Here is a 22,702-nt window from a genome sequence, read left to right on the forward strand (position 1 = left end):
AATCTAAACCACTTGCACACTTTCAACGGCTTTTCGTTTGCGGTTATGATTCGCAGCAGTATGCAATAGAGTTGCAGCCACGCGAGCAATGTCCGACCGCTTCAGAGGTACGAGGGGCGTTTGGTTTTGAGCGGCCGAAAGCAGTCGTCGGGCACGGCAGCGGCGTCCGTTGCCACGGTAAAGCTGCGGGTCGAGACGCCGACGAAGGCTTTTTTCCCCGAGTTGTACCGGAAAAACTGAATCACATTGGAGGCGTCGAGCGTGCTGGGGCCAGACCCGAGGACTCTGCTCACGACACCCGACGCAGGGTCGAGCACGTAAAGACCGCGGTACGTCATTTTGCGGCTATCGAGGGCCGAGCCTTTCAGCGCAACGACAAAGTTTTCGCTCGGATGTGTCGCGAGCACGCCCAACACCTTGGTCCGCTCCTTCTCACATGCGACGCCTGCCAAGAGCGTGTATTCGATGGCGTTCTGGATGAGCTGGCGGTTGGATGGCTTGGAGGCTGCGACCTTGGGGTCATCAAGCGGTGCACGCGCCTGGATCTGCAGTCGCCGCGTTTCGAGCTGCCGAAGCCGCTGCGCCTTGATCTTTTCTGCCCGTAGCTCAGCGAGACGTTGTGATCGGTCGAGCGTCGGCGGTGCCTCGACGCCCACAAAATGCAAGTCCACGGACGTTGGCTGACGCGCGGTCTCTCGTATCGGGGTGAGGAATGGCGAGATCGCACGTGGCTGGATCGTCGTTGATGACGGTGGATTCGTATCTGCAAGGGGCTCTATTGAGTGCTCGAGTGCTGCTTCAAGCGCTGTTGGCGATATCGTTTCCATTGTCGTATCTTCTCGAGCGGAGACTGAGTGCGGCACAAATTGAGCCATTCCTTCGTCGGTCGCGACTGTCAACTCTTCCGACAAAGTCAGTGCAGAACTACATTGCGGTGGTGGCGGGCTCTTTGGCGGAGAAGGTGGCGGCGAATCAGCTGCGAGAGGGGGTGGACAACGTCGGCGTGGGGGCACCGCAGGTGGCGTCCGAGGCTCTGACACCCCTGCCCGATGTTGTGCACTGGTCCAAGCTAGGTTGGATGCGATTTCGTTTCGTACTGGCGATTGTTGACACAGGCTTGACGCATTTGCCAGCTCGGCGTTGTTTGGCTGCAATAGTGCAACCTTGGCTTCGTCTTGCAGCGCGAGATGAGTCGCAAGGTCCTCGGTTCGATCCACACCAAGCCACGGTGTTTCCCGTCGACTTTGGACCGACTGGCGAAGCGCGCGGACATCTTGGAACGTCATTTTCTTGGCCGACGTCGTCGTTCGAACCGCGTCGACGGGCGCAAAGGAAAACAGACTGGGCTGATCACAAGACGCGCCTGCGTGTTTCCTGACGCTCTTCGACGCGTCGTGTGCTGTCAACGAAGGTGACGCCGCAGCTCCCAACATACCACACGCCCCGTGTGTGAGCGACGGACTCGAGCTTTGGTCGGACGTTCCGAGTGGTGATAGCTGTGACGTTCTAGTCGGTGTTTCGGGCAACGCCCCGAGCCGCATCTCGACGCTTGGAGCGACAAACAAGGGAAGGAGTGGCACTGGCTCAAAGCGGCCGACTTCCACTTGCCTAACTTGGTGCCGTGCCTCCATGACGAAATGTGAACCTTCCAATGGCACCGGCGTGTCCATTGATCGCAGTACGTTTGGCGGCGTTGATGGCGGCGTTGATGGTGGCGATGATGGCGGCGTTGTTAGCGGCGTTGTTGGAGGTGTTTCTGGGGTCGTCAACGGTGCGGTGGCGCTAGGTACTGCGTCGTTCAGGCCCGGATCCGGCTCGGTCCCTCGACTTGTGGGCGACTCTGCAACATCATTCTCCGCAAACAAACTTGCTTTTGCTCGAGGTGCGTCGCGTGGGTGTTGAGGTAAACCACTTTTGTGCGACGAGATTTGATCGGCTGCGGCAGGTAGGCTCGCTGAGCTCTGTCGACGCCGGTCCAATACGCCCGTCGTATTGGTAGCGAGCGCTGCTGCTTGCAGCTCCAGAAGCGCCCACGCCGTCTAAATGGTTTCTCACACAAAGCGGCGACAGATGCCGGGTCGTACCGCTCCGAGTTTTGCCTTGTAGTTGGGCAGTGGATACACGCTCGAGCTTGCAGCTTTGAACGGTGAGAGGCTTTGCACTGGCGCTACGTCCACGCGTGGATCCCGACGCTCGTCCCATTCGAGGTGGTATGTTGCTACACCGTCACTTCTCTCGGACTCTCTGAAAGTTGTCGGTGACGTGCTGTCACATACTGTCCCAATCGACGCCGACTTGTCTGGCCCGGCGCTTCTGTCGATGCTGCTGCCGATGACGTCATCTTGGTTGGGCACGACGCGCCGCTGTGGTGATGGAAAAGGGCTTGGCATCAGTGGTGCATCGGGCAGTGCCAGTGCAGAAGGCAAGAGATTCTCGACGCTCGTGCGCTCATTGTCCGTGCGCATTTGGATGTGTGTTCCAAGCGCCTCTTGAGGATGACCATCGCTCCGAGATAGCGACGCTCGATGCCCCGGCGAGGTTGGACTGCAGTTCAACTTGGCGGAGGGCGAGGCCTGGCGCGGGGTAAAGCTCAAAGCTTTCTCTACGGTGAGCTCGGTCTCGATGGTTCCTGACGTGGTCTCCAACTGCGTCGGGCAAGGCGACGCCAGACGCGTCAAATCAATGGAGGGGCTCTCGACAGGGCCCGTGTGTGATATCGTTGTCGCTGACGATTTCAGCGTCGAGTCGGTTTGGTTGCTCGTCGCCACGACGAGACGCAGCGTGCATGGCTCGTCGGAAAGGACGTCCTCCGTCATCTTGACGACGACCTCGGACAGCGTCTTGAGCACTTTGACTTTGGCCGGGCACACGTACAAGAGAAACTTATCGTGGGAATGCAGCCAGAGCACCATGGTTTTGGCGCGAAACACCAAGTGGAGGCACGCAGGTCGACCGTCCAGCGTCTCGTGGAGAGACTCGATCGCGCCTTCGAGCTCAAAGACGCCGCGCAGGGTGGACGGCGGCCTCGCGACGGCAATCGTCGGTGGCGGTGGCATGCCGGCGCGGTACTCGAGGCCGCAGTGGTGGGCGTGAACGACCCACGGGCTTAGCGTCTCCTTCTTGAGATGCGACGACGACAGTGCGTCGAGGGACAGCAGCTGCGCAGCAAACGCATAGCCGGCGTGCTCTTGCGCCGCCATCGACAGCTTCTTGGCCATGCTGAAACGGACGAACTTAGCCGCTCCAAGAGCGCCAATCTGCCAATGGCTCTGGACGGCCTCATGTGCATGAAAGCTATTTCAAATTTTGCACCTCGATGGTAGCAGTACAATTTGGACTGGACGGGTTTGAGCCACCAGAACGTGCAGAGGTTGTGGACGCACAATCCTCGCATGACCAGCATGAACAGCCTCCCTGTGCATAAACCCACGACGCGTCGTCGTTCGAGCTGCAGCATGAGCGAAGCGTACTCTCAGAGGCTACACGCACGAGAGAGCTTCAAGGTCGGTGAATAGGTTAATCACATTTAAACCATTTAAACCTGCCAGTCAACCCAGCCCACTGCAGCGCCTCGCGACTAGAAGCAAGGCAGGAGACGACATCAACTCTGAAATATGATATTGCTCGACGATAGCATCGGATTCTGGAGGGCATTTGTTGCAATCGACGCATGCGCCCGTTCCGTTGCTGCGACGAAAGCCTGGGGCCGCTCGTTGACGTCGCGTCCCGCCTTCAGCTGCGCCAAGCCGTGCTCGTCGCCGACAGCAGCAGCGCCGAGGCGCTGCAGTGGGCGGGCGGCTTGCCGTTCGTCCTCCAGAACCTCCAAATCGCCTCTGTTGTGGCGCTCGAAGACGTCAAGCGGTCGCCAGCCGCTACCTTGAACCCGTTCCAGCTCGTGCGCCCGCCAAGCGTCGCTGTGTTAACGTGCTCGGCCTTGGGCGACGTTGAGGCGACGCTGCGCGCGATGCTGCCGCACGTGACGCAGCTCGTCGTCCTGTCGACAATCCCCGAGACGGCCCATGGCCCGGCCTTCTCGTTTGAGGCCTTCCGCGCATCGCTCCTGCCTGCACCCGCCAAGGTCTATGTCGAGTACGTTCCTCTCATGTACGCACCGCTCAGCGAAAAAGATGGCGCCGACCCGAGCGTATTTGTGCTCACGCACCCCACGTGCGCGGCGGCGTTCCCGCTCATGCGCACGCAGTTGCCGGCGACACCCGCGACGCACGTCAACGAGATTGCCCCGGCCGACATCCCTGAAGCGAGTCGCAGAGCTTTCAAGCTCCTCGCGCAGGTCCTCGCCGGTATCCTCCAGCAATGGCGCTTCCAGGCGTGTCTCGATTTACGAAATGCTTGCAACTCATGGCCGGAGCATAGGTCAAGGACCATATTTTCGCTCTGGGTGGAACGTCGCTCAAGGTTGGTCACACTCTGGTACGCAAGGTCGTTTGCTGGTCCGTGGACTTGGACGGTTGACGTAGTTGCATACGCTGCACTTGATGCAAGGCGAGTGCACACCAGGAGACCTCAAGCTGCTGCAGCCGGCCAACTTGATTCTGATCGACCGGTACGTCGACGCCACACGTTGGCCACGACTGACATGCGATGCACAGCACACTGGACCTTGCAACGCCGTCGTCGCATCAATTTTCTCTTCTCGATCGCATTCTGCAACAGCTGCCCAAGGCGTCTACGCCGCCCGCCGCGGTCCGACGGCGGTTCTTCGCCATAGTGTCGCTCATGTTATTTGTGTAGGAGCACATCACGCAGGTCGCGCCACTGGATGCAGCGGCCGAGCACGCCAAGAACCGTCTGTCGGTACCCGCATCGGTGCGTCATCTGTGTAAGATGGACGCCGCTGTACACTGCGTCTAGTGGAGTGGCGGCGTCAGTGTTTGCCACGGCCAAGACCCCGTAGCAGCGGCCACCGTGCGCAACCTTTTGAGCCACGGACCCGTGAACGCGCTTCGAGAACTCTCGACGAGCCTGCGCGCTGTCGCTATGGACCTTATCAAGTCCAAGGCGACACCGACGCCCGAGAAAACGCCCAAGGACCAGCCTCTCCGCGGCCGCGACGTCGTCCAGCGATGGCTTGCGTGCATCGATGGCGCGTACGACCCCAAGGTGACGTGGCAGCACAAGAAGCTGCTGCAGCTAGGCCTCGCGGTGCTCGAGACAATGGGCCGAATGGAAACCACGCAAGCTCTGTGGTCGCACGTGGCCAACATTGAGAAGCGGTACGCGCAGAGCCGCTTCCAGGGTGCGGCCGAGTGGATCCTTCCCGAGGTTGCCGACCTCGTCAACCATATCCTTTTCCCATGCGTCTCCATATTCAAAACATTGATGCGAGCCAAACAGAGATTCTTACATCGTCGTGGGGTCGATACGGCAAGGTATGGTGCCCGACGAGCCGCTGCTATCGCTCGATGCGGTTTTGCAGCTCTTTGTCTACGCCTTTGCGATCGCTGGCAACCACGAAATGGAAGACTACACGCGTGGCATGGTGCGGCAAGCGCTTCAGAAAGCGATCCTGGCCCACGTACACGGCATCTCCATGAGGCACACCTCGAACCTTGAGCTCTAGGACGGGTCCAGTGACCTCTTGCCGCAAGACTTATGCCAACTCTTGATGACGTGCGGCAGCGTCAGCAGTAAGAACCAAGAACCACTTCCCACCGAGGCGACCGAAGAAGACGACGAGTGGGGCTGGGACGACGACGCGGCCAAGGCCCCACCGTCACTACCAACCACAGCATCGCACGCCCCCGCGACGGTGGCCGCAGTCGAAGCGTACGTGGCGCATCTCTTGCCCGTGCTCGAGGTCTGATCGGCGCGTCTGCTTTGGCTCGTCTTAACATGATAGTAGGAGTGTGGACAACTGTACCATGAAGTGGCTCCGGCGCTTGCCAGTGATTTTGCCCTGGGGCTGCTGCCGCAAGTGGTGTCGCAGCTCGTGGACCCATCGTGCCCGACGATCAAGGACCTCCAGCACGTACGACACGGTATAGAAACGCCTTGGCGCCAACCGCCGTGTAGGTGACAGACGCCTCGGAGCAACTCGCACGCGCCGGCATTGACCTGCTCAAGTCGGGTCTCAGGTTCGCGTGTCGAGTGTCGACATTTCAGCTGATCCTATGTGCTAGTGTGTTTGGCTTGAGTGGCCAAGGTATCAAAGGCGCGCCGGTGGTTGTACCCCACCTCTCGACACCGGGCGCGGTCTGCGTCGTCTTTGTCATCGGCGGCATCTCGGCCCACGAAGTCCGCACCATCGCAGTATCAAGTTGATTTTAATCTATTGGTGCTGTAGGTGCAGGCAATCGCAGACGTGATGAAGGGCCGGACGGACGTGCAGCTCATTTTGGGCAGCACGACGCTATCTACGCCGACGACGTTGTTGCGTCACCTCGTCGCGTAGGCGCGTTCGTCGTACATGCACCGGAAACAGCGTCGAGTTTGTGCTCGCAGATCTAGAGATCAACAATCCTCTGTCGCTTCCATTCTCAAGATGCGATTAACTCTATCATCTACTTGCTGCCGTGCATCCAGCGATAGATGACTTCGGCCATGGCGTTGGAGCCGCGGGCGTCCGTCATGAAGGCGTGCGGGAGGTCGACGGTGGTCGCGACGACCTCGGGGTATGTCTGCGTCAAGTGCGTCGCATGCGCCGTCGGGACCCAGTTGTCGACCTCGGAGAAGACGAGGCGCACCTTGTCTTGGTACGCGCCCATGAGCTCGTGATCAATATCCTTGAGCTCGGCCATCTCGTGGCGCGCCATGTTGAGGATGTTGCGGATGACGTGGTGGTTGAGCAGCGAGTGGGCGGCCGACTGCAACACGGTGTTTTGCCCGACGAAGAAGGGCAAGGCCGCCTTGACAAGCGACGACGGAAGCCACTCAAAGGGCCACACGAGCAGCGAGATGGGGTAGAAGAGGCGAAAGAAGGGCCCGAGGCGCTGGCCACTCGCCGACTGCGCAATGTGCATCACCGCCGGCTGCAGCAAGACCACCTTGGAGACGCGATGGGGGCAGTGCGAGAACATGCCAAGCGCAATGTGCGCGCCGATCGAGTGGCCGACGAGGACGAGCTCGAGGAGCGGATTCGCCTTGAGCCGCGCGTCGATGTACGCGATCTTGTCGGCGATCTGCGTCGAGAGGTCAAAGGTCCCGTCCCGGTGCAGCCACGGCATCGAGTGGCCCGTATGCGAGAGGCCGACGACCTCGAACGAGCCATGTCCGAGGGCGTGCAGGTGGCGCATCATGGGCTCGTAGAAGCCGGGTACACCGGGGTTGCCGGGCACGATAAGCACGAGTGTGTTTGTCGGCGCTACCGCGGGCACGACGATCGTGTGCATAAGCCGGTCGTTGGCCAGCGACACGATGCGGTCGCCCGCGACGGTTGTAAGCGGCCGCGCCTGGTAGAGCCACTTGCGCAGGAGCAGCGCCATCGAGGTGAGGGCAACGACGAGCCCGACTGCGAAGGAAGGACCGACGTCGACCGACGCCAATGCTTCCAGGCCAAACATCTTCGTAATCGCCAATGCCAAGGTGGCAGCTGGTCATGCCCCGGTGTACCAGAAGGAAATCATCGCAAAACCAGGTATGACAACAGACTACGTGTCGGACACAGCAGACCTCAAACCCCGTAACGAAGAATGCGTTCTATTGTTTGCGCTTGAAGTACACCCCCCACGTTGCTTGACGTTGACAGGAGCGGATTCGTACTTGCAGCGTTTTGGCGGGCGCTGTACCCCGGTGTACACTTTGAATTTGAGTGGCGATCTTCAGTGCGCGACCACGCGGGCATGCCTCTCTGTGCGTTCCTACGTTTACATATTAAGTTAAAAGATTAGAAATACCCCTGCTGAGCACCTACACGTACAGACTCACCAGTAGTGCATGAAGCAGTGGAGTACCTGGAGGCTTCAGCTCTAGATTATTCGACACGGGACTGAGGACGACTTTGAAGACTTGAATTAACAGCGAGAAATCCAGCGGTAGAGCGCCTTCTCAAGAGCGTACGTCACACTGCCGACAGCACTCTTTTGTTGGCCGCGTGTTTCAACCATGAAGACGACAGCCGCGAGCTACGCAAGAGCAACCGGCGCACATGGTTCCGTCCGCCCTCGTCTGCAGCACACATTGGTCGCGTCCAACTAGAGCAGAGGCTGCGCAGACACTTGACCTTGGTGGCATCGGTGTTCTGTCCATTCGTCCTACACAATGGCGCGAGTCTCGGCGCCTCTCCAAGATCGCCATCCGTCATAATCCGATTACAGCTCTCGCTGCGTCGTTTCCAAGGAATACCTCGTCCCACTGGAATTTTTGCCGCAAAAACACCAAGTGGGGGCATGGCGCAGGTGGACGACGCCGAGCTGCGTCCGGGCCTCGCTCTCTACCGCCCACTGCCGACGCTGCTGCGCCTCGATGTCCTTCCATTCGGTATGCTCTACGCCACGTTTAGCGCGTGCGCGGCGTCAGCGCAACGCGGCCATGGCTTTGCCGTCGGTCTCGCGCTCGTGGCCTGTATGCACGCGCTCGCGTTCTTTGCGAGCGAGTGGAGCCTCCGCGTCAAGTGCTTCGTGGCGTACTCGCGCATCTCCATTGCTGGCCTCTCGCTCTACGACGACGTGGTCGTCAAGGTCAAGCCGACGTCGCCGTCGCTGCCGGTGGAGCTGTGTCCGATTCAACGCGAGGCGCCATCGCCCAAGCTGCAGGTGCAAAAGGTACGCCCATCTTCATTCTCTTGCAGCGCGTCATGGCGCTTGCAGGCAACGATACCAGTCCCCACGCTCTGGTTCGCCTACCAAAAGCTGCGCTTCTGCCTCGACACGTCCTTGACTGCGCCAGTGTGCTTTCGTCGGCTCACGTACCCCATCGCCAACACATTAGCTGCGTACGCTGGCGCCAACGGGTACACGTCGCGCATTGCGCTCGAGGCTGCCGGCCTTCGCTGGCAAAAGAACGAGTTTGAGATCCCGATGCCCGCCTTCTGGACGCTCCTCAAGCAGCACCTCGTCGCGCCCTTCTTTGTCTTCCAGGTACGATCGTGCTCTCAGCATGAACATACTGACAGCGTGCGCGCTAGTTCTTTTGCATGTTGCTGTGGTGCATGGACGAGTACATGTACTACTCGCTGCTGACCATGGTGATGCTCGTGCTCTTCGAGTGCACAGTCGTCAAGCAGCGACAGCACAACCTCGAGCTGCTCTCGCTCATGCAGCGGCCGCCGACGCGCATGTACGCGTATCGAATGGTACAAAATTGTCCAACTATTCATTCCGTCAGCAAAACGTCACGTAGACCAAGTGGCAGAGCATCTCGTCGATAGACCTCGTCCCAGGCGACCTCGTGTCGGTTGGCCGGACGGCATCGCTGGCCGAGCCGGACGACACCGAGAACGGCCTTGTCGCGCCGTGCGACCTTCTCCTTCTCCGCGGCGCGTGCGTCGTGAACGAGGCCATGCTCTCGGGCGAGTCGATCCCACTGCGAAAGGATCACGTCGACCCGCTCGAGTCGAGTGCGCTGCTCATGGACGGACGGCACCGCAGGCATGTGCTCTTTGGCGGCACCAAGGTACTCGCCTCTGCACACGGCATATATTCACCAATTTGCAGATCCTCCAGCATACACCGTATGTCCAAGGCGAGAGCGACGCGCTTCCGGCGCCACCGGACCTCGGCTGCGTCGCGTACGTTCTTCGCACAGGCTTTGGGACGACGCAGGTGCTTGGACAATAGCGTGCGTGCGTAATGCTGTGCGGCGTAGGGCAACATGCTCCGAACGATACTGCTTGCGTCGCCGCACGTCTCGGCCAACAACGCCGAGTCGCTGTGCTTCATTTTGTTCTTGTTGTGCTTTGCGGTCGCTGCGTCGCTCTACGTCCTGCTCGAGGTACGTTTACTGGTGCGCCATTCGACACTCAAGACAGCTAGGGCGCGGGCGACCCGACGCGCAGCAGCTACAAGCTCTTCTTGCACTGTGTCATGATCATCACGTCGGTCGTACCGCCCGAGCTGCCCATGGAGCTCTCTCTCGCCGTCACCAACTCGCTCCTCTCGCTCTCTCGCATGGAGATTTTCTGCACCCAGCCGTTCAAAATTCCGATCGCCGGCAAGGTTGACGTCGTCTGCGTCGACAAGACTGGTACGCTCACGACCGACGCGCTTTCTCTCCGGGGCGTCGCGGGGCTCACCGCGTCGTCGCTGCTCCCGATCGCGGACCCGCGCACCCTCGTCTCTCCCGGGTCCCTGCCCATGGACGTCCAGATCGTCCTCGCGAGCTGCCACGCACTGGTACCATGCATGCGTTGGCGCGTGCTCATGGCGCGCCTCGTAGATGGTGCTCAACGGCGCTATCGCGGGCGACCCGCTGGAGAAGACGGTGCTATCGCACCTCCGCGACTGGACGCTGCACCAGCTCGACCGCGTCACCTCGCGCTATCCGTTCAGCGTCCGATCGCTTCGCATCGTCCATCGCTTTGGCTTCTCGTCCGAGCTGCGGCGCATGAGTGCACTCGTATAGCAGCCCTCTTCGATTGAAAAAGTAGAGCAAACGCGTAGGTGCTGGTCGACGACGGCAGCGCTGTCGGCCACGCGCGGGTCGTGTCCAAAGGCGCCCCCGAGGTCATGGAACCCCTCTTCGCCAACGTAGCTGTTCCCGATTGGCGCTCGTCTCACGGGACAGTAGGTGCCGTCGTACTACAAAGACGTGCACGAGCACTACGCTCGCAAAGGCGCGCGGGTGCTGGCACTCGGCTTCAAGCGCGTGCCGATCTCGGACTTGGCAAGGACGCGGCACCTCGCGCGCGACGCCACCGAGACCCACTTGACGTTTGCCGGGTTTCTCGTCCTCGACTGCCCGCTCAAGCGTACGTCCCGCAAGGTTGACGATGGTTCTCCTGACGCACGTAGCCGACTCGCGACGGGTCGTGCAAGACCTGCAGCTGGCCAACCACCGCGTCGTTATGGTCACTGGCGACAGCGCGCTCACCGCCTGCGACGTCGCGCGACAGGTTGTCTGAATTCACGGCACTTGAAAGAATGTCATGATGACGTCAGGTGCATCTGTTGCCGCACGCAGAGACACTCGTGCTGGAGCCGTCGCCGACCGGCCTTTCGTGGACCAGTGGGGCCGAGAAGCTCCCATTTTCCGACGCGGTACATTGTTTGCTCTAGTACACACTCAAGCTGCACCACTGCTAGACGCTGGCGACACTGGCTGAGACGCACAACTTCTGTGTGCTCGGAAGCGCCGTTGCAAGCCTCTCGCCGACGTCGCTGCAAGCGCTGGCACCGCTCACGCAAGTCTTTGCCCGCACTTCGCCCGACGAGAAGGCTGGCGTCCTCGCCGCCTTGAATGCGTGCGTCCTCAGCACGCCACGGGTCATGTCATTGTTGGTGCCGTAGGAGCCAAAGCGTCACGGCCATGTGCGGCGACGGCACGAATGACGTTGGCGCGCTCAAGATGGCGCACGTCGGCATCTCACTTGTGAACGGTCCGACGCACCGGCGTCACCACACGCGTGACGCGCCGCCGCTGGGGGACGCGTCGATCGCGTCGCCGTTCACGTCGCGGGGTGAGAGTTTGCATTGCGTCGTGGACGTCATTCGACAAGGTCGGTGCACGCTCGTGACGTCGCTGCAAATGTACAAGATCCTCGGCGTCAACTGCCTCGTCTCGGCGTACGTTCTTAGCGCCCTGTACGTCTACGGCGTCAAGCAGGGCGAGGCGCAGCTCACGTGCAGCGGGCTCTTGGTCGCGCTCTGCTTTCTCTTCCTCTCGTACGCCAAGCCCGCGACGACGCTTAGCCATGAGCGACCCGTGAGCCGCGTCTTTTGCGTGAGCGTCCTGAGCTCAATCTTGCTCCAGTTTGGCGTCCATCTCTGCAGCCTCGTGCTCGGCCTCTCGATCGCAGCGCCACTCGTCGAGTGGAACGACCCGCGCCTGCACGCGGACGCGAACTTCACGCCCAATGCGCTCAACACACTCATGTTCCTCCTCGCGACGTGCATGCAAGTGACGACGTTCGTCGCCAACTACAAGGGCCGCCCCTTCATGGAAAGCTTCCGCGAGCACAAGCTCCTCGCTCGCTGCGCGTATGCTTCGTATGCGTTTGTCCTCGTCACGCTCCTGGAGCTGTGGCCTGCGATGAACACGTGGCTCGAGCTCGTGCCGCTTGGATCGCACACGGTACATCGGCGTCGTAGCTGGCACGGCATCACCTGACAATGACTCTAGGTGCAAGCGCAGGTGCTGTGCCTCATGCTCTTTGATACGATCGCCGTCCTCGCCCTTGAGCGCACGGTGCAAGTGCTCACGACGGCCTACCCCGAGTGGATGACTTAATGCTATGCTTCTTGCTGCATCTTGGTATGGCTGCACTCATGGCATGAGCTAATGCATTACCTGCGACTGGCGATGGTGAAGCCGCTCGTCCTCTTCGTGGCGGGTGCAGCGGTAATGCTTGGCCGAACGCTGTTGGTCACTGCGTGACGCGCGCCGGGGTCGACACATCCATGGCGCCGAGGTCACCGTCCATGCTTGGGCGCGGTGAGGCGGCCTTGCGACCGAACCTCTCGGCTGCCTTGGCGCTTTGCAGCAACCCGTCGTGCATCCCATGGGCACGGGCCGTCCATCCTCCTTCTTCGACAACGTCACGCGATGGTATCCTGCCTCAATCTGCGATGCCATTGGGCATAATTGCAGTCCGTCACGGCGCGGATTGGCCGAAATTAAGGAACGCCCCGGCTGAAGCGTATTATATTAATAATATGGCCGCCCACAACAACAAGTATCAGTCAGCGGGGGCCATGGAGACGACGAAGCTGGCCGAGCTACCGGCGCTGGCCGACGCGCCGCCCTCGGAGCGCATGAAGCTCTTCCGGCAGAAGCTGCGCCTCTGCTGCGTCGTGTATGACTTCAGCGACCCGAGGAAACAAGTCCGCGAAAAGGACGCCAAGCGGCTCGCGCTCCTCGAGCTCGTCCAGCTCCTCTCCGATGGCAAGGTCGCGTGGAGCCCGCAGGTCGTCGAGGACCTCATGACTTGCGTCGAGGCCAACATCAACCGACCGCTCGGCGGCAAGCGCATTGTGAAGGCTGCGGGCAAGGACAAGATCGAAGGTACACGCGACGGCGTGGCGGCGTAATCTTGACACGCCCGCGGTAGGCGTCGACGAAGATGAGCCCGTGCTCGAAGAAGCATGGCCACACCTTCAGCTCGTGTACGAGCTGCTGTACCGCTTTGTGCTTGCCAAAGTCGACCCGAAGACCGCCAAGGACTACTTCTCGAAGCGCTTCATGCTGCAACTGCTCAACCTCTTCGACTCGGAGGACCCTCGCGAGCGCGACTACCTCAAGGTACACCACGAAGACAACGGCAAGTTGCTTGAACCAGCGTATAGACCATCCTGCACCGGATTTACGGCAACTTTATGGCGCTTCGGTCCTTCATCCGCCGGTCCATCAACAACGTCTTCTTCACATTCATCTACGAGACGGGCCATTTCAACGGGGTCGTCGAGCTCCTCCAGATCCTCGGCAGCATCATCAACGGCTTTGCACTGCCGCTCAAGACGGAGCACCAAAAGTTCCTGGAGAAGGCTCTGATTCCGCTCCACAAGGTTGGCATCTCGCGCTACATCAGTTGCTCATGGGGCGATGTAGGCGTCGAACGTTGGACAGTACCATCAGGAGCTTGCGTACTGTACCGCGCAGTTTGTCGAGAAGGACCCAACAACCGCGACGTCCATCATCCTGGGGCTCTTGCGGTTCTGGCCCGTCACGGCGAGCGCCAAGGAGGTACTGCGCCCTTATTCATGTTCGGCTGCTACAAGTCCCACTAGATTCTCTTCCTGAACGAGCTCGAAGAGATCATCGAGTTAATACAACCCGAACAGTTTGCCCAAGTCGGACCTTACCCACGGAACTTGACTCATGGTCGATGTGAATAGGTCATGCGGCCGCTCTTCCTTCAGATTGGTCGGTCCATCACGAGCCCGCACTTTCAGGTGTCGCAGCGCGCCTTGTATCTCTGGAACAACGAGTCGCTCGTGAACCTCGTCGCCGTGCACCGCGTGGAGATCCTGCCCATGATCTTTGGGTCTCTGTACCACAACTGCGACAACCACTGGCACACGTACGTCCATGTTTTGTCAGATATGGACTCCAACCCTGTTGTAGAACGGTGCAGAGCCTCACGTTCAACGTCCTCAAGCTCTTCATGGAGATGGACTCGCAGCTCTTTGACCAGTGCTCCGCGCAGCTCGTGGACCGTGAAAACAAGTACAGTCATCTCTCTGGAGCATCGTCGTGACGCCGGCGTAGGAAGCAGCAGGTGTGCGATGACCGGCTGCGTCGGTGGCAGCAGCTCGAACAGCGCGTGCAGCCCTTCCGCCAGCAAGTGCGCTAAACGCCCTCGACTTTTTTCTAGTGGCTTCTTCACTACTTCTTGCATTCTCAATCTCGGGTTCTTGTATTACGTCGACGCTTTCATCATAAAGTTGGGGTCTCGTCGGTACTTGGCTTCGAAGCGCTCGATCCAGCGGTCGAGAAGGTTCGTCGGGATGACCATGAGCGATCGGTCCGTGCTCGTTGAAAACGACGACATGAAGTTGAAGAGGTCCACCGCGATCTTGTGGGCAAAGGCCTTGCGCTCCGTGAGGCCGCTGGCTTCGATGCCGAGGTTCTTGACGTTGTCGACGCTACGCATGGCAGACATGAGCCCTACTGCATCGACCAGCAGCAGCAGCGTGATGGTACATACGGCTCGATGGAGACGCCCACTTGGATGATGGGCTGGTTGGCCACGTCCGGGTGCGTCGGCCACGACGTGCGGAAGATCGCGCTGGGCTTCTCGGCAAAGACGCTGCCGAGGAGCTGCCAGTTCTGCAGGTGTGGCACCGCAAAGTACAGTACCGCTACATCCATACGTCAGGAGAGAACAGCGAGGCGAGGCCGCGCACCAGCGTAGCCCGGCGGCACGGGCGAGTGCGGGAGGAGGAAGAACGTGATGTCGGTGACCTGCTCGGGGTATGGCACGTCGACGACAAACTGCGTCGGGCTGATCTCCCTACGCGCGCCGATCCACGTCAGCTCCGTATCCTTGTCCATATACAGCGTACGCAAAGTCCGTCACGACGGGCCGCCCCGCGATCACCATACCAAACTGCGCCATCGGGTCAATATGGATATGACCAACGTCCGGAGTCGGCCGGATACTCAGCCACAGCGTATCCGGATTCGAGAGAATTCTGGACTTGGCTTTGGCAAGTTGAAGTTGTGTTGTGGTGACAGAGTCAAGGGGCAATAGACAGTTTACTGACCCTAGCTTTAGTGTACAGGCTTGTGACATTAGGAATACTGCGGTGGGCGAGCTTCGACCATCATGAGAATGTCGTCCGACGTGTTGGACGACAGCATCGGCGACGGCCCGCTCTCAAGCAGCGTTTCTTGGAGCTGCGCGAACGACGGATGCTCCAGCGACCGGCGGTGGTGGTGCTTCCGAATGCACAGCACAGCGATGATGACAAGGCAGATACCAACGAGGACGATGCCCACGACTATGACGTAGGTCCACCACGCCCAGAAGAAGCAGGGCTTGGTGCCAGGCCAGCCGCCACTTACGAGGCCTCCGCTGCGCGTCGCCGGTGCGAGGCAGTCGCACCACGAGCTGTCGCCTTGTACTGTGATCAGCTTGCTCGAATTGGCCTTGTTGGCGCAGTTGTCGGCAACTGCAAAGCCCATGCGGGCGCCCGCTCGGTCGTGCACAGTGTAGAGTCCGTCCATAAAGACGTTGCCAAGCATCGAGCCCGAGCCTTCCGAGATGCCAAAGATGCGGCAGTTGGTTGTTGCAAAGCCGTTGGATGCCGCGAGGGGCCGCCAGTAGTATGTTGGCGGAATAGTCACGGTGATGTGCTCGTTCGTACTTGCCTCGAGCGCCAGCGAAATCGAGATTGGCGGCAAGTCCAGCAGCGGGGAAGTCAGGTCCGACGGGTCGCAGTAGCTCTCACAACATACGACGCTGTCGCTAAAGTAGCTCAGTGGAAAAGACGGGATCGCAGCGAGCGTCGCAGCGCGAATCTCGGCCACCAGCGCCGTATAGGCTTGCGTCGGCAAGACGAGGTTGCTCGTGCCCGAGTCCACAATGGCCTGCGACAACGCATCGTGAGATGGACAAGATCCTCGCGACTCGTACTTTGGGCGTGTTAAGCACGGTGCACGGGAGGTTGAGGGCGCGATTCCCAAAACCAAGGCCAGTCACGACCACGACATACCACTTTTTCTACGCAATCGTCTTTTGGTTTTGAAGGATATGCAATCCAGTACGAACAACAACGAGCGGCGAGTAATAGATAGGACCGCGGTAGAGCTGTATATTGGACGCTTGGACGCCGCCGAGCACTATCGAGTCCCGTTGCGACACTTTTCGATTGGTGATGACGCTGTACCGAGTTGACCCGCCGTCGCGATCGGCAGATACCCGTGGACGTGCGGCTGCAGAACACCGCAGAGCTGGAGACCAAACACGTCGGCGACAATGTTGCTCTGGACCATGGATTCAAAGACCGTCGGTGTGCTCATGGGCTACAGCACGCATGGTGTCGCGTCCTCATGATCACAAGTACCTCGGCGATCGAGCTAAAGGCCAAGCCCAAGATACCGTCAAAGGCGCCGTCAAAAAAGTTGTTTTGCGACGAGATCGCAGTGAACGGAATATTGGCCAGCGCCGAAATATTGCTCGACGAGATCGTGTCTTGGACCAAATTGCCTCTAGCACCGCATATATAGGATAAACCACGATCTGGCACCGTCGTACCTCCAGGAGCCGACGACGTAGCTGACGGCTACGGCGTCACTCTTTGCATACGCCTGGCAGGTGCTTGAAGCAGCGCAGTTGAAGAGGTGCAGGTTGAGACCATTGCAGCAGCTCGCTGACGCCACCGCCAAATTGGACGAGCCCGTGTCGATGAGCAACTTGAATGTGTTCTAGGGGACGCTGATAGTGTAGACGTAACGGCGTCGAGGCGTACATTGGCCGACGCCCTGGGTGCTGCATTCCAGTACGTTGGCTGGCCGATCGTGAGGCGCATGTAGTAGGCTAGAACTCGGTTACCCACAGTAGAAGACTGCACTTACATATGCCAGACGAGACGCCATAGATGTTTTCTTGGTAGACGTCCGTGGCGCGGGCGTAGGCCATTGCGAGCAGCACGAGCCAGCCGCCATGATATCGCCGCAGCATCGTGTCAGGTGTCGTATCGGTTACACAGTGGCAGTGTTTTAAACTATAGGAAACTGTTTCTATGCCCATGTTTCAGACCGCCTTGTTGATGGCGCTCGGGCATTGGGCATGCTCCGGGCTATGCGTTGTTGCATACTAGTACGCTTCAGTTGGCTTTGAAATAAGCTCGAACTTGCGTATTTCGATGAACGCGTTCGCCTTACAGGATACGGAACACAGTATGAACAAAAAGGTTTTAAACAAATCGTGGGTGCTTCACGTTAGGAATAGCCAATGGCCACACGTTCTCTGCTAGTTTCAAACTACTTTTGACCAATAGGCGAGCATAGGCAAGCACCCAATCCAGAGCATCGAGCTCAAAAGTTATAGCCAATCACCGGCGCTCCTGCCAGGCGAATCTCGGCAATATTTTTCTTCGTTCATTTCAATACTAAATGCTGGTCAAGATTAAGCATCTGAGTTCTATTTCACTCTGGCGTGGCCAGCCGGTCTTGTGACAGCGGCAAAGACCGACGAGCGTCGCAACACGACGATGGCGATGCACCGGACCTGCTGCATGCTGCTAGCATGGATGGCGCTAGCGCTAGCGCTCACCAAGGAAGAGCTCTGCGCGGTGGACATTGACTACTCGCAGCGCATGCTGCGGCTTGTGGAAGTGGCGCCCGAGGCCGCGGCGCCGCGTGTGCTCTGCTTCGTCAATACAATCTCGGTGCACCACGACTCGCGCGTCAAGGCCGTTCGCGTATGCTGCTGATTGATCTCTGCCCGTAGCGCTCATCTGTGCACGCGTAGGACACGTGGGGGCAGCGGTGCACGAAGCTGCTCTTCTTTAGCAACGCGACCGACCCGGCGCACGACGACATTGTCGAGCTCGACGTGCCCGCCGACCACAACCACTTGTGGCAGAAGCACAAGGCGACGCTCGCCTACATTTGGAAAACGTATCGGCATGACTTTGACTGGTTCTACAAGGCCGACGACGACGCTTACGTGGTGTACGAGAACCTGCTGGCGTATTTGCGCCAGCCGCAGGTCGTCATGGAGATGGATCTCAAGCCGCTGCAGTTTGGCCACCGGTACAGCTTGACAAGCGACCTCATCGACTACTACATCGTCAACAAGAAGCTCCTGAACGAGTACAAGAAGCGCACGCACCGCTGGGTCTTCAACTCGGGTGGCCCGGGGTACGCACCGCAACAGAAGCACGCTCCTAACCTTAACATCTTTGTAGCTACGCCATGAACAAGCTCTACGTGCAAAAGGTCGTCGAGTCCATGCACGACGAGACGTGCCTGTCGGACAAGTACTGCGAGATGCTGCCGGACGACGCTGCCATCTCATTTTGCATGGTTTTCCACGACACGCATCCGCCCAACACTCGGGATTTGTATGGCCGCGAGCGCTGGCACGCCGACAAGCCCCGCGGTAGAGTTGTAGAAGTGATGTTTGTAGTTACCAATCGGACTAGGCATCTACTACACGGACCCCAACCAACCCGACTACTGGATCGTGCAGTACCATCGCGACATTGGCGGCCTCCAGTGGAAAGACGACTGCTGCTCGTCCGAAAGCGTCGCGTTCCATTATATCCTGCCCGAGCTCATGTACCACATCGAGCGCCAGCTGTACTACTGCCGCAGCAGCGCGCCGGACCTGGAGAGCTTCAACGCTGCGACCGGACTCCACGTCTCGGAGCAGATCCTTTTGCCAACCGAGCTCGCTGTCGACTATGGTCCATTCCCTGTTGACGATCTTTAAGCGCTCCCACTGTTGAACACAGACAATATGTCGTCAGCAAAGTTAGATTGAGTGTGACGTGGTGCGGACAAGTACGAGGCTGACGTTAGCGTAGATACTCATAAGTCTTCAATGACAAGGTCACTGAAGACGTGAGAATAACCTCGTAGTGGACGTGCCGACGAGATGGTGCGCGCTTTGGAGCCATTTGTATGTTCGTAGGCTCGTCACATATTGTAAGGCTTCTTAGTCTACAAGCGATGCATAGGCGTCCGTTTCCAGCGCAAAGACATGGACCTGAATCTGCATTCAGTATCTGCATTCACCTGTCAAGACTTTGTGGGTCAAGTTGGTCGTTTTGAGATGTGTGCAAGCGTGCGGTCGAGAGTACCTTTATATGAAGAGATGAAGCACTGGACAGTTGGAGTGCGTCGACTAACGCTTAGATTGGACATTTGACTTCGGCGCCCGACACCGAGAATCGAGAAGTCGACAAACAACGAAAAGACAAAAATGGGATACATGAAAGAATTGAATCATCTCTATTCGGCACCACGTATTCCTCTCATTCCACTAGCCGATGGCAAACCTTTGGCGAAACATGCATTCGACTCGCAAGCTAACGCCTGCCACGTACTCGGTTCTGGTGCTGCCACGTCATGTTCTTTGTTACTGAACTGATGCTGGGCAGATTCTTGCGCGGTCGTCGTGGCATATGCCACATTGAAGCATCTCAGTTCTGAGTGAGGTTGCGATCTCAGAGTGGACCGCTGCTGGAATAATCGATGGCCTAATAGTAATATTGAATAAATTATGTACCGACAGCGGACTGCGATCGCCCGGTCTCCTACAACGATGTAATACCTATACTACGACGAGTGCGAGCGTTCTACTTTTTGGCCTTGCCGCCGTGGGCCCAGCAGTAGCCGCCCGTCTTGGGGCCTTTTGTGCACCCTTGCTTGAGGCACATACGCTTCCCGCCGTGGCTCCAGCAGACGCCGTACTTGCGCGACGCGTTGTGGCAGCCAAGCACCGTGCAGCGTTTCCCGCCGCCGTGACTAATGCAGTGGCCCATGCTGACCGCGTGCTTTGCGCACCCGTCTTTGGCGCAGCGGATGCCACCACCATGGGCAATACAGACGCCGCCGGCCTTGGCCCGCTTGGCGCAACCGTGAACGGAGCAGAGCTTGATGCCTACGTCATTGCGCTTGACGGGCTTGGTGTACGGCGAGTGCGTTGGCGTCAGCAGGGTTTCGCGAAGAGGTGGCAGTCGCGGTGAGCTCACGCGGGGCGAGGATGCTGTGTGGTTCCGAAAGACGACGTCAAAGGCAGGGAGGAGGCGCGGGGAGGCGACGCACTCCATGACGCTCATCGGGCTCGGGAGGCTCGGGTGGTCGTGGAGGCGGCTGTACGTCAGTGTCATGAGCATGCTTGGGCGCTGCATGGTGAAATCCAATCTGACGGACGAACGCCACGCGGGTCGAAATTCTCGTCCCGATTGCATGTATCGGTTCTCTGCTTGGAGCGTTTTTATTTTATTGTTTTGTTTATTCTATGGTCACGCGGATCAACTTTAAAATTACGTGGGAGCATCACTGCAATCCCCACGGATCGCGACATGCACCAATCGGCGGTCGCAACGTTGCCGCCGCACCAATCCCAAGCCGCGGAGAAGCACCACTTCAACTGCGCGAATCCAAGCACCAAAGATCGCGTTTCCCAGGTGCTTCTCGCCACTGTCTCAATTGAAGCGAGCTTTCTCGACCTCGTCGGCTGCCATGGCTCGAACGGGCCACGAGAGGAAATTCGATGCAAGTACAAGTATCTATCTGTCTGGTTTCGCCCAGAGGCTTCGAGTAGCTCGCAGCTGTGGGAGTGTGTCCTAGGCGACAGTTGCGAAAGGAATCCTGAAATTTGGTGTTTGGATTCGAAAGCCAACTGTGAGAAAGACAACCTGCTTTGCCGTCGTTACCAGCGCAAGGCCATCGCATGCGCCGAGAGATATACGGCCGACGAAATGACGCGCAGGAAACTGTAGATCTAAGCATTCCTCCCTTCTTCGATGGTCGCAAAAAGCGAATGTTCAACTTTTTCTCGATGCAGAAGCCCGAATCATGTTCTCGGGGCTTCGAATCATCCCGACCAAGCAAGCCGAGGGCAACTTCAAGGTCGGCTGGCTCCACGCGCGCACTACCGGTACGAGCGAGGTAGACCAAGGATCTCAATTCCTAGACAACGCTCTCCTCCTGCGTCCACGACATGAAATCGATCGATCACTCGTATGCTCTAGCGGTGGCTTCGGTCGGTCCTTGACCACAGTGCGTCAGGAGTGCCTTCACCAGATCTGGCAAATGCAACTGGATCGACGCTTCGTCACAGCGTTAAATAACCAAAGCCCACAAAGCGCGTGAAGACATGGGCTAGTATTTTTCTCCAACGTGATTGCTTGTCTGCACCGATGCCCCGTCGGAAGAGTTCGCCTCTCGACAGCGCTCAAATCACGATGCAAAATGATTGCCCTTGAAACCGCCACCGTTGGCCGTTGACGCGCCATGCATTCGTGCGCCATCAGCTTGGCGCTCGCAGTACTCGACGCCATGCCACCAACGCACATGACACCGCAGCTACGGCGACAGCTCTCAGACGAAGCGCGTCGTCTCTTCCTCGAGGCCCACGAGTCCCCTCCGACAACGTCGTTGCCGCGCGCGTTTCAGGACATGCGCTGCCACCTCCTCATCGAAGGCCAAGCGTCGCGGCACTTGCTCGTGCAGCTCGTGGCGTCTGGGAACAGCTACATGTTTCGACACCACCTCGAAGCCATTGGCGCCGACCTACTCCTGCTCATGCACCACGGCGTTGCGACCAAGTGGATCACGTATGCGACCGGCGACCACGAGGCTTTGCACGTCTTCTTATCCGAGCTCGCGCGTCACGACCCACAGAGCTTACTTGCGGATGTGCAGCAGTTTCTCGACACGATCGCGTCCCTCGATGTCCTCGAAATCGTCGCCGCGAGTGCAAGTGCCGAGCTCCAAGCGACGACTCCAACGCGCATCTATCGCGCGACAACGCCGACGACCGCGTACATGTTTACATGCGACGCGGCAACGGGCGTCCCGATCTCCATCGACGCGGGCGCCGACACGCGCATTCTTGTGACCTACTACAACCGTCTCGGTGGCGTCGTCGTGCTCCAGCCACCGCGTGGCGTGCCGTCCGACTTGGAGCACATGATGGCGTCGGCTCTCGACGCCTTCCACGCGACGTGGTCGCCGATTGGACAGCGAGAGGCGCAGGATATTGTCGACGAGGTAGACCACGACCGTGACGGCTTCATCGGCCGCCACGACGTCATTGACCAGCTCTGCGAAGCGTCGTACGGCCTCGAGACAGCTCGGAAAACCGCGTCGGAGATGACGCGGCTTCTCTGCGGCGGAAACCCCTCGGAAGAAGTCGGCTACGATGCCTTTCTAGCGTTTTGGCTCGTCATGCTGGCCGACGGGACCCGTACTATTGACGACGAGGCTTCCATGCTTGAAGCATTACATCAGCTCTTTCATGGTCCCCAGCACCGCGTCATGCGTGTGTAGATCTCTCACTATAATGCGCTAGTGCTCATATCTAGCTGTCCATTGCATCCCACCCAACATCCACGGGCAGAGTGTAGCAATCATATCACTTTCTTGCCGAAATACCTGCAAGGATCGCAGCCAAATTTCTTTTGAGCCG

The 22,702-nt window shown here is 58.9% G+C and overlaps 10 protein-coding genes across 10 annotated transcripts; 5 read left to right on the top strand and 5 right to left on the bottom strand.

The window, feature by feature from the left end:
* Positions 1-12: 12 nt before the first annotated feature.
* Positions 13-3,252, bottom strand: SDRG_00514 (hypothetical protein). The gene is made up of 2 exons (XM_008605994.1): positions 2,085-3,252; positions 13-2,039 (listed from the first exon to the last, which is right to left on the bottom strand). The coding sequence occupies exons 1-2, from the start codon at positions 3,216-3,218 to the stop codon at positions 102-104; spliced, it is 3,072 nt and encodes a 1,023-aa protein (XP_008604216.1). The 5' UTR covers positions 3,219-3,252; the 3' UTR covers positions 13-101.
* A 374-nt stretch (positions 3,253-3,626) lies between these two features.
* Positions 3,627-6,588, top strand: SDRG_00515 (hypothetical protein). Its single transcript, XM_008605995.1, has 12 exons — positions 3,627-4,327; positions 4,375-4,431; positions 4,479-4,564; positions 4,611-4,704; positions 4,753-4,827; positions 4,873-5,302; positions 5,385-5,536; positions 5,582-5,818; positions 5,864-5,989; positions 6,034-6,095; positions 6,141-6,255; positions 6,305-6,588. The coding sequence occupies exons 1-12, from the start codon at positions 3,671-3,673 to the stop codon at positions 6,410-6,412; spliced, it is 2,199 nt and encodes a 732-aa protein (XP_008604217.1). The 5' UTR covers positions 3,627-3,670; the 3' UTR covers positions 6,413-6,588.
* On the bottom strand, positions 6,445-7,533 carry SDRG_00516 (hypothetical protein). Its single transcript, XM_008605996.1, has one exon. The coding sequence runs from the start codon at positions 7,518-7,520 to the stop codon at positions 6,522-6,524; it is 999 nt and encodes a 332-aa protein (XP_008604218.1). The 5' UTR covers positions 7,521-7,533; the 3' UTR covers positions 6,445-6,521.
* Positions 7,534-8,345: 812 nt separating this feature from the next.
* On the top strand, positions 8,346-12,342 carry SDRG_00517 (hypothetical protein; the record flags this gene model as incomplete). Its single annotated transcript, XM_008605997.1, has 15 exons — positions 8,346-8,720; positions 8,766-9,035; positions 9,083-9,250; positions 9,298-9,570; positions 9,612-9,719; positions 9,763-9,888; positions 9,930-10,289; positions 10,333-10,512; positions 10,557-10,643; positions 10,684-10,864; positions 10,908-11,008; positions 11,055-11,153; positions 11,199-11,356; positions 11,403-12,186; positions 12,235-12,342. The coding sequence occupies 15 exons, from the start codon at positions 8,346-8,348 to the stop codon at positions 12,340-12,342; spliced, it is 3,378 nt and encodes a 1,125-aa protein (XP_008604219.1).
* Positions 12,343-12,806: 464 nt separating this feature from the next.
* On the top strand, positions 12,807-14,404 carry SDRG_00518 (hypothetical protein; the record flags this gene model as incomplete). Its single annotated transcript, XM_008605998.1, has 8 exons — positions 12,807-13,116; positions 13,163-13,353; positions 13,398-13,616; positions 13,660-13,794; positions 13,839-13,901; positions 13,947-14,131; positions 14,176-14,277; positions 14,320-14,404. 8 exons carry the CDS (start codon positions 12,807-12,809, stop codon positions 14,402-14,404), a joined length of 1,290 nt encoding a protein of 429 aa, XP_008604220.1.
* Positions 14,405-14,470: 66 nt separating this feature from the next.
* Positions 14,471-15,169, bottom strand: SDRG_00519 (hypothetical protein; the record flags this gene model as incomplete). Its single annotated transcript, XM_008605999.1, has 4 exons — positions 14,471-14,696; positions 14,759-14,912; positions 14,958-15,064; positions 15,117-15,169. 4 exons carry the CDS (start codon positions 15,167-15,169, stop codon positions 14,471-14,473), a joined length of 540 nt encoding a protein of 179 aa, XP_008604221.1.
* A 131-nt stretch (positions 15,170-15,300) lies between these two features.
* SDRG_00520 (hypothetical protein) lies at positions 15,301-17,240 on the bottom strand. Its single transcript, XM_008606000.1, has 8 exons — positions 17,131-17,240; positions 17,025-17,092; positions 16,811-16,980; positions 16,620-16,764; positions 16,443-16,578; positions 16,325-16,395; positions 16,190-16,276; positions 15,301-16,143 (listed from the first exon to the last, which is right to left on the bottom strand). Exons 1-8 carry the CDS (start codon positions 17,234-17,236, stop codon positions 15,346-15,348), a joined length of 1,581 nt encoding a protein of 526 aa, XP_008604222.1. The 5' UTR covers positions 17,237-17,240; the 3' UTR covers positions 15,301-15,345.
* A 461-nt stretch (positions 17,241-17,701) lies between these two features.
* Positions 17,702-19,142, top strand: SDRG_00521 (hypothetical protein). Its single transcript, XM_008606001.1, has 4 exons — positions 17,702-17,978; positions 18,029-18,420; positions 18,468-18,661; positions 18,705-19,142. Exons 1-4 carry the CDS (start codon positions 17,769-17,771, stop codon positions 18,992-18,994), a joined length of 1,086 nt encoding a protein of 361 aa, XP_008604223.1. The 5' UTR covers positions 17,702-17,768; the 3' UTR covers positions 18,995-19,142.
* Positions 19,143-19,747: 605 nt separating this feature from the next.
* SDRG_00522 (hypothetical protein) lies at positions 19,748-20,465 on the bottom strand. The gene has a single exon (XM_008606002.1). The coding sequence runs from the start codon at positions 20,415-20,417 to the stop codon at positions 19,863-19,865; it is 555 nt and encodes a 184-aa protein (XP_008604224.1). The 5' UTR covers positions 20,418-20,465; the 3' UTR covers positions 19,748-19,862.
* Positions 20,466-21,093: 628 nt separating this feature from the next.
* Positions 21,094-22,702, top strand: SDRG_00523 (hypothetical protein). Its single transcript, XM_008606003.1, has one exon. It carries the CDS (start codon positions 21,526-21,528, stop codon positions 22,561-22,563), a length of 1,038 nt encoding a protein of 345 aa, XP_008604225.1. The 5' UTR covers positions 21,094-21,525; the 3' UTR covers positions 22,564-22,702.

This window comes from Saprolegnia diclina, assembly GCF_000281045.1.
Source record: "Saprolegnia diclina VS20 unplaced genomic scaffold supercont1.1, whole genome shotgun sequence".
Classification (NCBI taxonomy): domain Eukaryota; phylum Oomycota; class Saprolegniomycetes; order Saprolegniales; family Saprolegniaceae; genus Saprolegnia; species Saprolegnia diclina.